The following is an 18,209-nucleotide window of genomic DNA, read 5'->3' as shown; positions in this document are numbered from 1 at the left end:
GCTAGAGGTTACGACCCGCTTAAAGAGCCAGATCGATTCGCATCGACCCGACCGCGACCGACCGCCTTTATCTTCCGCTGCACCGGCATTCGGATCGAACCGGACCGGATTGCCGGCCCGTCGCATTTCATTCGCCGCGGAATCCCGAGATAATGCAGCGGGAAATGTATGCAACGGTGCGAGTCTTCTACCGCGGCACAACTGAATGCGCATCTCCGATTCTCGTCTCGTGCCGCTTGAATAAACAAAACTAAGAACATCCGGCGAAAAGATTTCGCCGCAATTTTTCATCCACGTCGACGTATGACTTTCACATCACGTTTCTTACGATAAAACTGCTGTAATTCCTTTCGTTAATTTTTTATTTGCATACATATAATGTTCCCGCATGCACAAGCTTTGCATGATAAGTAAAAAGGGACGCTTTCACTGATGATTTTCACAAGCAGAGTGAAATAAGTAACAGAAATGTCATAATGTTCTGAATATTCAAATCTGATTGAAACACATAATAAGAATTTTTTATTTTTCCTCGGTGATTTACGTTAAATATGGACGCGATTTTCTTTATATCCCACGAGAGAAGCAGGGATATTAATATATGTTCTAAATCATGAATGCGTCGAATGGAAAAGCTATTAAGGAAGACTTCCAAAGTCCGCGAGGGCGAAACTTAGAGATCTTCGAGTGGGTGTTCGAATCCGCAAAGCGCCTAACTAAAGCCCAACTATACTCTACGGGATTTCCTCTCTTATGCGGTCGTTTTTTTCCTCACGCGAAAGAGCGGGAGGGGGGGAGGGCGGAAAACGGGGAAGGAAAATTAATTCGAGATTTTCCAAGACCGCGGGGGCTTGTCGAGATTGAGAATGTACGCTTAGTTAAGTCCCGCGGTCGCGAGCAACTTCCTGATCTCGGTTTTCTCATGGATCAACGGATCCCCCGCGCGCACGATACGTCGAAGTCTCCTCGTCGAGGTCTCCGCAATCCGGCTTCCTATTCCTACAGTCAGGATCGATCCAGCTCTTGTCTGTAAGCGCAAAATCTCATAAATCTCCTATGACGAATTGCGTAAACGAGGAAAAAAGTCTATCACCTCTTCGAAATCTCCATTTTTCGAAAGCGAGTGAAGTTTTTCTAAAAATCTATGTATTTAAAAAATTTTGCTATAAAAGTAATTATTTAAAATTACACCGTTTTATTGTTATTTAGAGAATTTTTTCGGAAAAAATGTGATTATTGTTAGTAATTAGTTTTTTGTAAAGAATTAAGTAGAAAAAGTGATGGGAGTTTATTTCTACAATTTACAATCATCAGTTAATGTTTCTGCTGAGAAATTTAATTAATTACTTTTACTTTATTTATTTAAAGCAATTTAGCAGACAGACATTTTCCTGATGATAAAAGTTGAAAATATCTTTCTATTTAAGAATTAATTTGTTAACATGTTAATCATGTGATTACACATGTTCTCGACATAAATAACAGTAATTATTCAACCGAGTTCCTAATTCAATTATCTCATGACAGACAAAAGATCGGAACTAACTGTAATCGCCGGTATTTTCATCACGACAAAACGATTCCCATAATTAGCACTTTCACGCTCGCGATAACTCGCGGAGTGCGTTCGCATGTCGGCATTATGTATGCAAGACTTGCAAGTGTAACGAAGCTCTAAGAAAATGAGCCATAGTTGGATGTTTCGCATACTTGTTACTCACTTCATTAGCGCGTTAGACACAGACATGCGCAGTAATGTTACAATCCTAAAGAATATCACACGTTTTGCAAAACGCTTTGCACATCAACAACGTGAAATACTTCATTGTTATCTATTTTAATTGTTTTGATTAAATGTTTTCTTATTGCGATAACATCTAAAATCTTGACAATTCATTTCTATAAAATTACGAATGTTTTTTCAAGCTTTTCGGAAATTTTTAGAATAACTTTGTATTCAATGCTATATTAAAAATTAAACACATGACTGAAAATTGTTATCAATCGTAAAAGCCAAACTAATTAAAGTAAAAGCTTCTAATTACTTTTGCAATTAATTTCCCGCGTAGGCGGAATGGAAAAGAAGTCGTTTGATATGCACTGCAGAATTACTCAAATGTTAATGTACAAATGAATGAAGTTCCGGCGTCGAGGCGATATCGGTACGACAAAATCGTTGCTGGAAAACGAAACATGTAACGTCATAAATCTTGATAAAATATAAAATCTAATATTAAAGTGAGCTCAATTGCTTGGTGTGTTTTGTTTTCTGTATTTTTATATCCACAAACGTTTTGGTCGACAGATTTGAGTCTCTTCGGTGTTTAAATCCCGCACGCGTCTTTACATATTATCAAGGGAGATTCCTATTTTACTGTTAATTTAACAATTAAATTTATTTACCACAATTAATAAATTGTTGATATTTGGAGTCTGCCGAATGAATTTGGTGTTGTAACAATTTTCTTAATTATTGCTTTCCATTTCTAAGCTTCGCAAGTCCGCGAAAATAAAGAAAACGGCACAAACACCAAGCAATTGGCCTCACACGTAAATTATCGTACACGTAAAATATCGTTCCAATCACAATCCGGTAATTGATACAAACGCCTGTGTATTCGACGTCACACAAGATCAGCTGATGCCTAATTGCACAGCTTAGAATTAATTCGCGTGGGCCGATGCGCCGAGCGATACAACGCAATTAACTAACATAGAATTGCTCTCGGAATCGGCTTCTCCGCGGGAGAATCGCTAGCTTCACGAGAATGCGGCCGATAAAATTAACATCATTCGGACTGCGCTCGGTTATATGTCGAAATGATTTGCGATCGCGTTTGTGCAATCGCTACAAGTGCCGCGCCGCTTCGCGAAACCCGCTCGTCGATACGAGCCATCGCACGATACAATATCCAATTTCCAGCTGCATTCTAATTGCGGGATATAGTATTTGCGTAAATGTAACGCGATGTTACGACGCATGTCGAGTAGATCGAGGCATCTGTAATGCGGCCGTAATTGCTTGCCGTACGTAAGGCAAGGCAAGGCAAGAACTTGTAACGACGGGACTAATTTATGAACATTCTTAGAAATTACGCCAGGCAATTGTCGGGCGAGCTCCGGCCTTGGCGCGTAATCTCCTTCGGCGAAAAATACTTTCCCCTAAATATAACGCTTTACAATCTTTTTCTCGGGGGTCAAGTGTCGATTTCCAACATCGTCGCATATCGGATTCAGGGAACTGAAAATTTTATGAACAGGTATTATGAGCCGCGTTCTCATGACACATTTAGCGAAATGCAGCCGTCTGATTTCATGCTGACATTGATCGCGGCGCTCTTCGCGTAGAAATAAAGTACTTCAGCGTTATAATATATAAGACTCCAAATAGATTAGATATTATATATTTCTTCTAGCTTGAAATAAAACTCGCATCGCTCCGAGCTTAATGCCTTTCGACAATGCGCTTTTCTCAACGCTATTTTACGTTGTTTTATTTTTCACTTCGTCTTTCTATTTTTAATTTCATTGCGGATAACGCGATAGGGCTGCGAGGAGAATCACTCGCTCTATCTGTAAACACGAGTGTGTGTATCGAGGGGAAGAAGTAAGGTATCCATCGGTTCGAGAGCGTGTAAGCTCTCCTGACCCGACCCGGCGCACGTTTTCACCGTGGCTAATGAAGTATCGCGTTAAACGGGAAACTCGATACACCGTGTACACTCGCAGCGCGAGTTGTCTGAAATACGAGTCGTTTCACGATGAGGGAACGCGAGCCGTGGACCCACCTTACCGACGTTACTCCCCCAAATTGCTACGAGGCTTACGACGGCCAGAATAATTCGAATACTCTTCGTCGAATTAATGATTAAAACACTAATTATATTATTATCTATCGACGAACCGACGAAACGATCCGAGATATTTTATTCGCACGAACGAAATATTATATAACGCGGGAAATACTTCAATAATCAAAGATGATCGAAGTGGATTAAAGGCTCGGGGTCTTAAAACAACACGTGCTTTGCTACGCAACACTTACGCGCAACGTAAAACACGCGAGCACGGACGAGAGACGCCGGACACACACGTGTCAGACACACGCGGCCCGCCGGTCGGCGGGTGGTCGATAACGCCGAGTTTGCGCCGACCGGCGGATACGCGGAGGAGGACGAGAAGCGGAGGAGTCGAACAAATCGACGGCGTAGGGGGCGACGCGGGGAGACGAGGAGGCGTCGAGAGAATTCGAGCTCGATGGCAGGCGACTCCGTGTTCCGGCTTCTGTTGAAATCTCCGTAACCTGAAACCTTCGGCAATGGCCGAACTTCAACCGAGCGACGGGGTTGATGTCTCTCGAAACCAGCAGTCTCGACGACGATCGACTCTCTCGCGTCCGTCCTCGAAAGACAGTCGTCGCTTCTTACGTTTCTTCGCAATCCCGATTGAAGCAATTCAGCTACTTTGACTTAAAGTTTTGAATTGAAGATCTCAAATTACACGTGCAACGAATAATATCGCATTCTAAGCGAAGCTTAAATTCTTTTATTTCACTCTCAATGCGTAAAATTGATTAATGCCCGGACAATTGTTCTCGATAATCGTCTACAAATCGCACAGCTTCGCAACAACGCTGTGTGGCAATTTTTCTCCGATATTCAAATATTTTTATAGTCTTATAAAACGATTTAATAAATACTAATCGTAAATTATTGCACCGGTTGCATATCGGAGCGCGCGTTGCTGCATATCCATTGCAAGCGTAGGTCACGCTTCGGTGATTCGCCATTAATTCGCGGCCTTAATCGCAAGCTTTCAGTAGTTCCCGATCCGTATTTCGCAATGGCAAATAGCTTGATACCTATAATCTCGCGCGCCTCTGCACCGGGAACACCTTTCGATTACACGATAACGTAACAAAAGAGAGATCGCAGTCATAACCATTACGGGGGCTATTAGATATGGCGTTACTACATATCATTATCCCGTTATATCGCCGCGACATGATTGCGCGGGGATATACACAGCCGCCGTAATATAAATTACCCTCTTGATGACAGCGTGCGGATCTTCAAAATATCAGCTCGAACAGTCCACTTTAAAGTGGCATCGGAGAAAATTTCAATTCAAGATAACAGAATGGATGAAAACAGCGGAAATAAGCGGAGTGATAAGATTTTACTTCAAAAAAATTGTTAAACCGCGAGGATTTGTCAGAAATAACTTTTAAATTGGATCAAACAAAATCGTTTTTGAAATTTGTGATAATTCGATCGCGACTGCAGCTCCGCATCGACTTCCACGACTTTGTTCCGTCGACTTTTCCTGCCGTATTAAGGCGGATGAGTCGATTGCGTCGATAAGACGGCGGGCCGAAGGGCAAGGGCGGCCCTTGAGAATCGCGTAACGACCACGACGAAGGACGAAACGTTCGCGGTAACCGGGACGACCGCGAAATTAGCCCCGTCACCGTCATCCGTCATTCTTGCCGCTGGGACAAATCGTTGTTCCCCGGCTCTTGTCGCCGGGATGAAACCGAATCCTCCACGAGAGAATTATTCGATTATATGCCGTGCGCCCTTCACGACAATTAATAATGTTGATACAATCCCGATGGCTGTCGTCTGAGTAGGCGTTTCACGCTTTGCTAAATTTAAATGAAGTGAAAGAGATCCCTTAGCGATCCCTCGATCCTTTATTCCGAAAAAATTGCGCGTCGCTGATTTGCGAAGTTAGGGATATTAATAATATTTGTCTTTATTCTTCTGCATTCCGCAGCCTTCGTTTTCATGACAAAACATCACAAAACAATCTGCAACAAAAAGTTACAGCTTGTTAATTATAAAAATTAATCATAATTAAGAAATCACATTTTCCGAGAAGGACGTTATAATTAGACGTCCGATGCAAGCTAACACCGGCTGCTATTAGTTTGCGAAAGCTTTTTTTTTTCTCAGTAAGAAATATCTCTGTCATTAGAGATATTAAAGTCCAGCAGCGCTTTCTTGAAACTTTTCATTCCTGCGAATAAAACTTTTTCCATAAAAAGATTAAGCGCTTGAAGAGTCCGCTGGGAAAAAGAGACTTTTCGCTAGCCGTGAAACACTCTGTATATAATTCCCTGCGTAGGCGCAGCGAATGACAGGCGAATAGCGACGATAGCCCATCAAATAATGCATTGAGACGTTATTGCGCCAAGTGTTTCCTCACTGAGAGAACGACGACATAGGTCTCGTAATTCTGCACGCGCTCGTTAAAGTTTCACGTATCGTTATTACAGAGCGCACATACGCGGCACCTGATGCTTAGCGACGTGTAGGAGTCGTGTACAAACCCGTAGATTTCATTTCAGAAGCGCTGCGCGATGAACAATGAGGCATCGCGACGATAAACTTGCGATTTTTGACTGCATTTTTAAACTCCGCAACTCTTCGTCGCCTATTTCAAAATTTCTAATCGCTTAACCATTCCAATTGATTTAAGAAATCTCGAAGCATTCAAATATCCACGTTAATCCGCAGAAATAATAGTGTTATTACACTTAATATATGAAACAATTATTTATTTGAGAATAATTAGAGAGAATTAATTTGATAACTGCAAAATAATGTTGAATTAAATAAAAGTGTTATTGATTGCAAGTAAAATATTGCAGAGAATCGTCGCACAAATGTCATTTTCCTCATTTGAAACTCTTGCTGCAGATTAAACACCGTTTATAACGAAACTTCGAGACTCGGAGATGCGCGAGACGCGACGCGACGCGACACGACGCGATCAGCACAAGCGATTCGACGGGTAATCCATATTCCGCGAGAATGCTCTAATGCGCCGATCACGTGCACCGGTATCTCATTAAGCCGCGGAGAACGGCGTGCATCAATGTTCGCGAGACTTCAAATGCCGGTTTCGTAAGCGTTCATCCCGCATGTGCGCCGCGAGTTGAAACTGTCGTGTCACTGGCTGATCTGGGTAATCTTTTTCCACTAGACGGGTTATACGTGCGGTGTGCATCAAGCCGATTAAAGAATATAATTCAGCTATTTCTGTTCTCGGCGAAATTCAATTCGCCTTTTACATTTTTAATTAGCCGAAGCTATTCGCGTCGAAGCTGGTCAAAATGATTCGCGTCCTCCCGATATTCAAAATTATTTTAACTTTCGGAAAAACAATGTACGCCATGTACATCCAACGCTCTGTGTTAATTATTACGCAAAACGTCTAGATTTGCGTCGAGATTTTTGATGAAAGATCGAGCAGCATCACAGAACTCGCACAGGCGCAATTACTTCAGCATCTGGCAATTGTCCGCGTGATTGCGAGGGCTGGCTTCCAAGTCGACTTTCACAGATTTGCGAGACGTGTGAACGATCGCTATCGTCGGACGAATCAACCTCGGATACTTTGCCACGTCAATGGGGCACTTACTACCATACTTATCTTTACGAGAGCGCGCACTAATTACGCATACGCGAGTGTACTTGAAGACGGCACACGTGGCACTGCGTGACGCAAGATATTAATAACGCCACGAGGATCGTTTCAAGTACGCTGTCACACGTTGTCAAGGTAATTAGTTGAGCGGCGCGATTATTACGGCGTAATATTTTTATAATTCGAGAAAATAGACATCGTTAACTATAAAGCATGAGTTGCCGCTTAATTCTGAAACAAGAACTTCGTATACTGTTACATTTCGTCACGGGCAATTATAATATCTAATTTGAATGTGTAATTAAAACAAATATAAATACAATTATAGAGTTTTCATATGTGGAATAAGCATTAATTTATTATTATAATTGATTTGCTGGATTGAAAGCGAAGCGAAAACAATGAGTGATTGTTCGTTGATTGCTTTATGCGCATCATAAAAGTTAATTGTTATAATAACTAATTTATTAAGGTTAAAAATTAATATCGAATAATTGATATAGTAATAATTATTTACTCGACTGATTAATTTTTTATATAGAATAGGAAAATCAATTATTCATTAAGTTTGCATTCAAATCTGCATATTTTTTCGAGGTTTTCGGGTATATCATGATTTCTGAAAAGTAAAAGTGTGAATTTTTTTTTTATTTCTTTACTCTGCGATTATGAATGTATTGAAATAAATACAATCTAATGTGTGCAATAGCGTCGAGTGTCCTCGCCGAAGATAGATCCGTCTCGTTTTGCTTGCATGCATCCTCGTTGCGCAGCATTCACGTACGTGATGCAGCGCGTTGTCGAAACATATTCGGCCGTGCCCTAAAAGATTGTCCAACTTCGCTATCGGCAGTCAAAGTCACCGGCTTTCGCCGGTCGGATAAGTCTTGTCCACAGACTGAACGCGATGAGCCTAGCCTTTCGTCCCACGGCGCAAAGTTCCGTGAACCGATTTGCGTTGCGATGCGTTGCGTTAAAGCGAGCATCCCGTACGCTTTGCGTTTGCGTAACTCGGATTCCGCGTCTTGTTACGGAGATGTGCATTTAAGCCGGCCGGCGCGGTACACCGAGAATCAGATGTTTTGGTTTTCGAAAACAAATATTTCGTTTTTAAACGGTGCAAAAAAATTTTCAAGAAAAAAAAACTTCGTTAAAATAAATTTTGTTTACTTTAACAACAAATATCGAAATGACGTTTGATTAAGTCAATATTAAGTAAAATTCTATTAAATGAAAGTGAAACGAGCTTTTATTATCGAATAGCGCATACGATTTCCAATGATTGTTACGTTGAATCAAAGAAACGAATAACGTGGATAAACAGCATTATTCAGCTTCTTTACGATGCTCGTCGCACACGTTACGTTATAATGATGCGGTATCTACGTCGAGTACTTAAATGTCATGACAATTATGGGTCATTAATTTCATCGCAAAACGCAATTTCCTAATAAACAGAAAATAGGAAGGATTTAAGGCAATGCATAAAAATATCAATTCTACGTACGCTCAATTACACAGCAATTCAGAGTGCATGCAGAATCACATATCCACTTAAATTGTAATCGCATCTTCACAAGCTTATTGCAATCTTAATCGTGCAATTTCCGTCAATTTCTGTCCTGTCGTCGAAATTTAATTGAGGAGAATTTGATTAGAATACTATTAAATCTTTTCCGGCGTGATGTCGGCTGCGGCTTCAATAGGGAGCGAACAAAAATTTTCACGGATTCTGAAAAGAAGAATTACCGACGAAATCTCGTTCGCGTATGGACGATTCTTTGTTCGCTGTGTCGCCGAAACTATATCAGCGATCTAAAAAAAGAGCGCCGCGCGCCGACATTCCTGCGCGTCGAAACGGTGTCATCTTCAGTCAAATATAGCTTTTATTCCATGAATACGCGGCAAGCCGAGCTCGCAAGTTCTATCTATAGGCGATACGAAAGTAGACCCCTGTTACATTATATTGACGTGGAGAGACGGAGTTCGTGAAACATGTATGCGAGCTTCGACTTGTTACTCGTCACACTGACCTAAAATCACGTGAGAGAAGAAAAGAAGCTCTACTACAAGGGTTGATACGAGCAATACAGTTAGCAACCGGAATTAAAGGTCTTTTCCTCTTTCCGAACACGCAGAATGTATTCCGTAATAAATAATTTCGGATTTAAAATAAATCTGCCTACTATTTTTTGTCGGTTGAAACGATTTTGATCACCGATTTTAATACCAAGCAAATTTTTAATATTTGTTTGTCGAAGTTATAACCGAGCTCGTATCACGTAGCGTAAAAGCGTATTGCATTAAGAAAAAAAAAAAATAACATCATTATCGGAAAGTACACAATCATTTATGACACCACGCAATACATCCAGCATAATTTCTTTCGACTGTCTCTCCAAATACGTTGCGAGAAAGTTTGCGATGTTTATCTGTTTCCGTCGGACAGATCATAAAATAAATATCGTAGACACCTGAAACGTCACAAAATGTAGATAAACAGGAAAGTGCGGTCTACCTGCATCATGGTAAATAACTACCTTCGAGTGGTATCCGTTATTCCGGGTATGTTTCTAGTTTATTGCGCATGTGTACTATTCTAAATGAGTAACGCTAATGCCATGACTACATTAAACCATACAAACATTAATCTTATCCAATTAATATAAAACTCGGAAACGTTTTAAAGAATGTTGTTCTGCGAACTCATGGACACTTTAAGGTAATTCAAGCTGAATTGTGGAGATTGAATTTAAATAATGTATTAAAAAGTTTTTTTTAATGGCTTCTAAAAACAGGAAAATTATAGAGATAATTCCAAATTGCTCTGCGAGATATTTTAATAATTCAGTGTGTGCAAGCAGTTTTAGTATTTAATTTACTCTCGCTTCTGTTATATTTTAAATACGATAACAATAATTATGTTAAAACACAAATAATTATGTTGACATAAAAATTGTAAATTGAAAAGATTCTATAAATTTTAATACAATCTTGTTTTTTTCCCCTTTTAATTTAACGTACAAGCGATTTTATCGAGCGACACATGAAAATGAAGGTAGCGACAAAATTCGAATGTTTAATCCGCATTTAATGACGCGCTGGGACTAATCCCCGATTATCCTGTGAAAAACGAAATCGTGACGTTAATTACGTCATCGATTGGCAAGCAATAGATTATTTTCTATTATTAATATGTATATTTTCTTTCGATCTCTCATATATGATATTATCTTTTATTTATTTGTCATTTCGTTGAAATCTAATTTATTCAATAAACGGGAAATATAAATGTTCGTATTTATAAACTGAAAAAGCGAAACATATTTTATAGAACGTAACAACAATTTTGCCGTAAAAGATAAATCAGAAAGTATTAATAATTTTCTAGAAACCTTAAACAAGACGTGTGAATTGTTTTCCTCAATTTTTTAACATTATCCAAATGTGCAAAAACATATTGTAGCTTGTCGAGATCTGTCAGAACTCAAAATTTCTTAATATTTAATGCAATCTCAATTCTAGTTTAAGTCCGATTCATTTTTCGCAGTTTTTAAACATTAATGCGCGAAGCATGAAAGATCTCTTTTTAGCTCATGTTGCTACATTTTTCACTAAGTCGTAGCATTCGGAGAATCCGGTACGCGCGCTCATTCAAGAATGAACGTGACGAGCGTGATTGTGTACGTACGCGTAACGCGAATAAACTATTACGTAACTATTGCACTACTATGAACAGTTGAGCAGCTATCTTCGTCGCTACACGTGCTTCGGAAGCGAGAGCCGAGCTTAGGAGCCACTGACCTCACTGACTGATTGCGCCCTACATCGCGATCATCGCGGGATTTCAATTAAATCACGATCGATATCATTCGCAACAGAAGAATTACTGAAATGAGTTTTATTCGAGACTCTTGGCATCTCTGCGAAGTCCAGAATCGTCTATCCAGAATTAAGCCCTTTGGTGAAAAAGTCGATTATATTAAAATGTTGAAAACACTGTTAAAGAAATTCACACGTATATTTTATTTGAAGTTTCTAGATCATTTTATTAATATACGGTAATATTAATTGTTGTGCAATTTCACAAACATAATTCTGCATTATTGCATTTAATACGACAATTTCTACAATTAATTGTAATGTGTGTTTAATAAATAATTTATATATTTATATGTGTTAATTGTAATGTTTATAGGCGACAGAATGGTGGCTAAACGACATGTACTTTTCCATCCCGCTGGCTCTGCCTATCAACAGCAACCCCGGCTTGGCCGCGAAACCGAAGAGATTCGCAAATCAGCAAGAAGCCGCGGTATTCCTCGCACGATTTCTCACCGAACTTCTTAACTATCAGGAATTATTGGACAGGTGAGATAATGCTCTAACTTTTCGCGCTTTTACTCTTTCACTTCAAATAATCTAGGATCAAACTGTTCCGAACTTTCCTTCTATTATTGGATAATAGTTACATTGCCTCGGATATTTATTTCAGCTTTATTAAGTTCTAATTATTTGTTTCAATTTCATTTAGATAGTGTAACGTATGGTTCTGTAATAACAAAAAATCTGTATTGTTATTAATTTGTAATAAATTTATTGCGCTTGCTTCACCGCGCATTCTTATAGCGATTCTTATAGCTTTCTTCGTTAGTTTTTAAATTTAAATAATTGAAATAAAATAGATTAATATGGAAATTGTTTCTTCTTGTGTAAAACGTCTGTGATGATTTCTTCATCATTTATAGTATACGATTCACTGTTGTTTCATTTTGAGTGCATTTTGATAATCGTTAATACCGAAAAATTTGCGAGGAAGCAACATGACAAGACGCGACGTGCCAATCGACTCGTCCTCGTCTTCATCGTCTCGGAACAAAAAGAAGCCGCATTGAAATCAATTTAGAAAGGGCGTACGTCTGCGAGGAAATCCGGGCTGTAAGATCCATAGAAAGTGAGCATAAAGAGGATAGGGATCCGCGAGAGAATGAGCGGATGCTCCCGCCGGCGCGTCGAGTGTGGTTCAAAGGATCCTCGGTATCCTGCATCCGGGCGGGAATAAGTTCGGGGTTGCGAAGAGTGCTTCTTTCTCTCTAACGCAAAAAAAAAAACTTACACAAATTTGCGGGAGGATTTTAATAGCGAGCGTAGCTCGTCTTGTCGCGCGTCTGCCTGAAAAAGAAGGGCACAATTTGGAAAGAATTTTCAGAAAATTTATTCTGAATATATTTTCACCCGAAGAATGTTGGACCCAAAAATTTATTTCACCTCTCTTCCTTCTAAAAAATTTAATAAGTTGAATAAATTAACATAAATATAACGCCTTGTTTTGCTCTGATCATAACAATATATAAATGTGAAGTTTGATTGTCTTAAAATGTACACGCTTCTGCTTCTCAAGTATAAAATAAACTTTGAACAGATCCGGCCTGGAAGTGGAACGTGTGAAATCCAAGGACGGCAAAACTATGCAACCACTCTGCATGGCGCAGCATTATCAAATGTTTCGGATTTATCGGCGACCCGGTGTGAATGCCGACGAGCAAATTATCCTGGATAGAGCGTCCTCCGGTGATCACATTATCGTCGCTCACCACAATCAGGTATTGGCACGATTCGGAGTGGGACAATGCTATATACAAACAAAATTATTCTTACAATACACAATTATTTTTACGATCGACAATAAATAATGAATTATTTAAGTCCTTTTCTTAGTAATTTCAAGAGTAAAATTATTTATTATTATATACAATTAGTTTTCCATTATTTTTGATAATTTAGTAAAATTTAATCGATTATTCATAAAACACGGCTACGCGAATTGCACAAAATATCGCGGCATCGAGAGAAGGAATATCTCGCGGCGCGTTGTCATGATTTTCGACGCACATTCTTGCAGTTTTATAGCGTGCCGGTAAGAGCGTCGGATCGAGGCCGGATCACAGAGACCGAATTGATCCAGCAATTATTGAGGATCATGGAGACCAAAGCTGACCCAAGGACTCCGCCGGTTGGAATTCTCACGACCGCGAAACGACCAGTCTGGGCGAAGGCACGAGACGAGCTCGTTAAAAGTGCGTATATTATTTAGAGAAGTATCCGTGGCACCTTTATTAACGAAAACATCGGGCTGCACTTGGTTCTCACGCTGTGGATTTCCAACAGAACTCGGTATAAGTCTGGAAAATCTTAAAGTTGACACATATTGCAAAATGAGTTACAAAATTATGTCTTTTGTACACTGCTTACAATTTTGCCTGTCAGTTAATTTATTTATAATACTTCGTAATTACTGTTTATTTTACTGTTAAAGAGGAGTGTGATAATCCAGTTACCCAAAAAAAAAAAGAAAATAACCCGCCTGCGGACGACCCTCGTCGCTACGTGCCACCCTTGCTATAATCATCCACTCGCGTTCTCCGCTTCACCAATATTCGCAATATTCCTATTAACTCCCTAACCCGATCTCGCTCACCAAGAACCTACGACCTACCTACGCCTGCAAATCGAATGAACAGCGGACGGTAATGAGTTAACGGCGACCGGCGTCCGCATTGATTAATTAACAGCAGGGAAGTCCAGAAGATAATGGAAAAAGTTTAGCTCTTATTAAAATAAAAATATCCCGTCTTTCTGATAGATTTCATTCCACAAACGCGCTCATGTTTCGCATATGTGTTTATGCGCAGGCTAATTAAAATTATGTTACATAATCTGAGTAATTTCTGCTTTCTGCTTGGCTAGCGAGATAAAAGGAAAAAGTTAATAAAACATTTTAAAATAATATTTCAATAAAAATGAAGCCAAAAGAATTTAAATTTAATTTTACAAAAAATTGAATATATCTTCTCAAGTTTAATTCTAAAAATATTATTAAAATATTGCTGCTTTTATCGCCACATGATTTTCAACGGCATGCCAACAGAAAATCTTCGCGAAAATCGTAAAATCAACTCAGCATTATCGGATTTAACGAGGCTTGCAAACGACTTTTAGATGAACGTAATCGTCATAATCTGGAGTTACTGGAGCGTTGCCTGTGCGTCGTTTGCATCGACGACGACGTGTTGCCGACTACGTTTAACAATCCCATGAAGAAGGAGGACCGATGGATCGGCGATCGAGATTACGCGAACGTGCTTCATCACGCTCTTCACGGCGGAGGGTCCCGGCACTTGGGCGCGAATCGTTGGTTCGATAAGACTTTTCACGCTATTCTTGGCAAGGTACGTTAATATACATTCGGCACATTGCGACGTTTAATTATGACATCCTCAAAATTAATCGGTAAATTAATCAAAATCCACTCAACGTGTGTTAATTTGGAAAATCAAGTTCTATTTATTGCAATGCGCTAAAGCAGAAAATTCAATTGCATTTAGAACGAGCAGCAAACAGGAAACAAACAACACAATGGAAAATAATACACCTAGCGCTGTAATAGCGCCGTACACGTAATTTCGCAGTAAATCCCCAATCAAACGCGTAACAATTCGCAACGGATGTTTTCTACGGACACGCTCGGCTAAATTGAACTTATCACTTTCACCGCTTCCAGGACTAATCTTCGATTTGATTGGTGTCAGGGTTCACGGACGAAAACGTCGTTCATGAATTTGCGACGTTGCTGCATCGCGCTTTCATATTCCACACGCGAAATACATTTAATCCTTTCCCGTCGGAATATTTCCATAATCAATGAAAATAGCATGTTCCGTGTTTATGTTGGAACAATATTTCGTTCATAATTGATCAATTAATTAATTACTGCGACGGAAATATAGAATACAAGTAGTTTCCGTCATTATTTAAATTGCGTAAAGTATCGACATTAAACGAAGTGGTTTGATTTATCATTTTCTTGCGTCTTCTCGTTTTTAATTGTTATTAATATAACAATCATAATAAATATTTATTTATTGGATAATTAAATAATTAAATATTAAATAATTCATATCCAGCTGTGATATTAATTGATTTAATATAAATATTCTATGTACTTATACAGATTTCTCGTATATTTGTGTATTATTTATTTCAATATTTATTATTTAATAATTTTTCTCATTTATTCTCTCGTTTAATAATTCTCTCAATATACTGATAATACAATAACTAAACAATATAACGTGTGATTCTATAATAATAAAAAAACCAGTGGAAGAAAAAACTATAAGAGCCAAGCACCAATGTCGGGGCGCAAAAGATATTATAAATGAATACAGAATAATAATACAAAATATTACAAAGTCGTTTTGGTCCAATTTTGCGTTCTTCTCAGTTAACTGAAGCAACTGAAATTAATTGAAGAGGGTCTAAATTGTGCGGAAATATTTTTGCAGTATTATTCTACAATGACTAAAATTTATGTTCCAAGTATTTAATAAATATCTTTTGTGTTTCATATTGATCAAAACAATAACAGTTGATATTCAATAATTTATGAAGAACGTTTTTCTTTAATTCATGTTTTCTTTACGAATTTTTGTGACGTAGGATGGAATGTGGGGATTGACGTACGAGCATTCCGCTGGCGAAGCGCCGGCTATCTTCAAAGCTTTCGAAGAGATCACGGAGAAGGTGGACTCCATGACACCGCCGGACGAGAATCTGGTACCTTCGCATCTTCCGGCGCCCGAAAAACTGGAGTGGTGCCTCACCGAGCAAAGTCTGAACGATATCAGAGAAGCCATGATAAACTTCGATGCGTGAGTAACTCCAAAAAAAATCTTATCAGCTGTTTCCACCTCTAACAAATTAAATTTCTGAAAATTGCTCGAGAAATCTCGATTCGAATTTTGTCTTTAATCATACGGTATCTTGAATGATTTATGCAAATCTTGTTATGCAAAACATATTATAAATCTGTATTCACATAATCAGAAATGATATTTTTATCTTCCAGACTGGTCGAAGATTTGGACCTCTGCATTTTGCGGTTTGAAGATTACTCAAAAGACTTTGTGAAAGCTTGTAGAATTAGCCCGGACGCGTACATACAATTGGCGCTCCAGCTTACATATTTCAGGTAAAGTAATGATATAAAAAATTATATTTCCCTTTTAATTATCAACTCGTGTACATTAAATCTGTTTTTCGAATGCGTTTTTCACACAATGAGATGTGTCATATTGAACGAAATTTAATCATTCTAAAAAAGCGGAAACTAAAAATTTGTCTCTATGTGTCACGACAAAATTATAGCAGGCAAATTTCCATAAATTAACAACATGTTAATTAAAAGATAAATTTTTCTGCTTTGATTTGATGTCAAGAAGATCCTTCTTCGCTTTCGCTATTAATAAATTAAGCCGCGCCAAATCACCGTCGTTTCATGGACATGATCTTGCGATATTCCCAGACTCCACGGGAAATTAGTGGCCACTTACGAGAGCGCCGGCATCCGAAGGTTCGCGTTGGGCCGCGTGGACTGCATCCGGGCCGCCAGTCCGGAAGCGCTGGGATGGGCGAAGGCCATGTGCCAGGGCGATCCTTACGGCCAGACGAATCAGCCGAACAACGCCGTAGACGGGAGTCCCAAAAGAGTTCAGTTCACCATTTACAGTGTAACTGAAACTTGGCATTTTTCCTATGCGATTCTCGTGTCGTGTAACACACACAACCCGAGTACACTCGACAGAACTGCGACAAGGTCGAGCGGAATGCGTTTACTTATTTTACTTTCTAGTTTTATTATCGCTTTATTCTTTCGACTCTCTCCGCTGTTACGTTCTGTAAATAAATAAATTTTATTTATACGCATTATTTATTGATTTCTACGATGATTTATGACAAATTGTTACGAATATAATTTAATAGATAAGAGACTTTGTGCAGAGAATAACAAATAACAAGTCAATGAACATCAATTACAAAAATCAGCCGAAATTCGTAGATCGCAGCTCTACTTTAAAATAGTATTTATAAAAAATATATAAAGCTTTATAATGTTCGAGTATTCTGTAGCAAAATTTCGTACCGAAGAGAAGAATCGCGCGATTGAAAGATATTTGATTTGTTTTATGCATATCACGATACATCTTTTGCAGTGCTACGAAAAATTTCTGAGTGGTTGGTCGCATTGCCCATTTGCGTTGCCAAAAGCACTCACCTACAAAAAGGTTTTAATATTTATGCTGTTTTCTTTCCATTCAACATGTCTCTTGTCTTATGTCATCAGAGTGAAGCTGCGTTTTGCTAAATAGATCATTCTATTCTATTATTATTTCTATACTTTCATCGTTTGATTACATATTTTTATGTGACGTCTTTATAATCGACTTACAATTTCATATTGCTATACATTTATATGTATATGTCTACATATACGCTATATTACATATTAATCGATCTCGGCGCATATTGGTGTTACAGAAACACTTTGCATGAATTTTTGCACCGCTTAACATTTCACGTGTTTTTTGCTTGTTTATTTTCAAGAATTTTCTATACATCGAAAATAACAATGTTTTTTAAATTATATTTAAACAACTTTTCTCTTTACTCTTTTTGTATGCAAAAAGTTCCAAATCGCGATAAAGGAAAATGTAATTACGAAATCCGTTTGTTAAATAAAATGTGAAAGTTCAAGCAGAAACTAGCAATGAAAAACTGAAGAAAAAACAAGAGCTTCCTGGAAAAAGACAATCAATTAGACCGGACCGGCTCGTTCTTCCTTTGCGATCGAGTGTTTGCACGATCCTCGAGAGGCCCCGGGCAAGTTTCCGCGGGAATATTCCGTCTGTTTCCCTCTTTCACGGTCCACCCTCGTT

The 18,209-nt window shown here is 38.7% G+C and overlaps 2 protein-coding genes across 6 annotated transcripts in view; one reads left to right on the top strand and one right to left on the bottom strand.

Moving 5' to 3' along the window:
• The window catches only part of Mekk1 (mitogen-activated protein kinase kinase kinase 4), an 83,221-nt gene that overhangs the window by 10,066 nt on the left and 54,946 nt on the right, over window positions 1-18,209 (bottom strand). Inside the window, exon 19 of one of the 4 annotated variants that reach the window (XM_067351396.1) lies at window positions 12,676-13,066. The exons of 2 other annotated variants lie outside the window; for them this stretch is intronic. In XM_067351396.1, the coding sequence (XP_067207497.1) occupies window positions 13,015-13,066 (52 nt within the window). In that variant the 3' untranslated portion in view covers window positions 12,676-13,014. Of the gene's footprint in view, window positions 1-12,675; window positions 13,067-16,805; window positions 17,170-18,209 lie in introns of those variants that run through there. One more of the 4 variants, XM_067351397.1, reaches the window with a different exon arrangement.
• The window catches only part of ChAT (Choline acetyltransferase), a 36,162-nt gene that overhangs the window by 9,761 nt on the left and 8,192 nt on the right, over window positions 1-18,209 (top strand). The window contains exons 2-8 of one of the 2 annotated variants that reach the window (XM_067351401.1): window positions 11,633-11,805; window positions 12,857-13,037; window positions 13,337-13,511; window positions 14,434-14,663; window positions 15,934-16,145; window positions 16,343-16,465; window positions 16,799-16,982. In XM_067351401.1, coding sequence (XP_067207502.1) covers window positions 11,657-11,805; window positions 12,857-13,037; window positions 13,337-13,511; window positions 14,434-14,663; window positions 15,934-16,145; window positions 16,343-16,465; window positions 16,799-16,982 — 1,254 coding nt within the window. In that variant the 5' untranslated portion in view covers window positions 11,633-11,656. Of the gene's footprint in view, window positions 1-11,632; window positions 11,806-12,856; window positions 13,038-13,336; window positions 13,512-14,433; window positions 14,664-15,933; window positions 16,146-16,342; window positions 16,466-16,798; window positions 17,004-18,209 lie in introns of both variants that reach the window. The other variant, XM_067351400.1, reaches the window with a different exon arrangement.

Source organism: Linepithema humile, chromosome 3 (assembly GCF_040581485.1).
Source record: "Linepithema humile isolate Giens D197 chromosome 3, Lhum_UNIL_v1.0, whole genome shotgun sequence".
Taxonomy (NCBI): Eukaryota; Metazoa; Arthropoda; class Insecta; order Hymenoptera; family Formicidae; genus Linepithema; species Linepithema humile.
The sequence above is the reverse complement of the archived record's forward strand: the minus strand, read 5'-3'. Positions and strand labels throughout refer to the sequence as shown.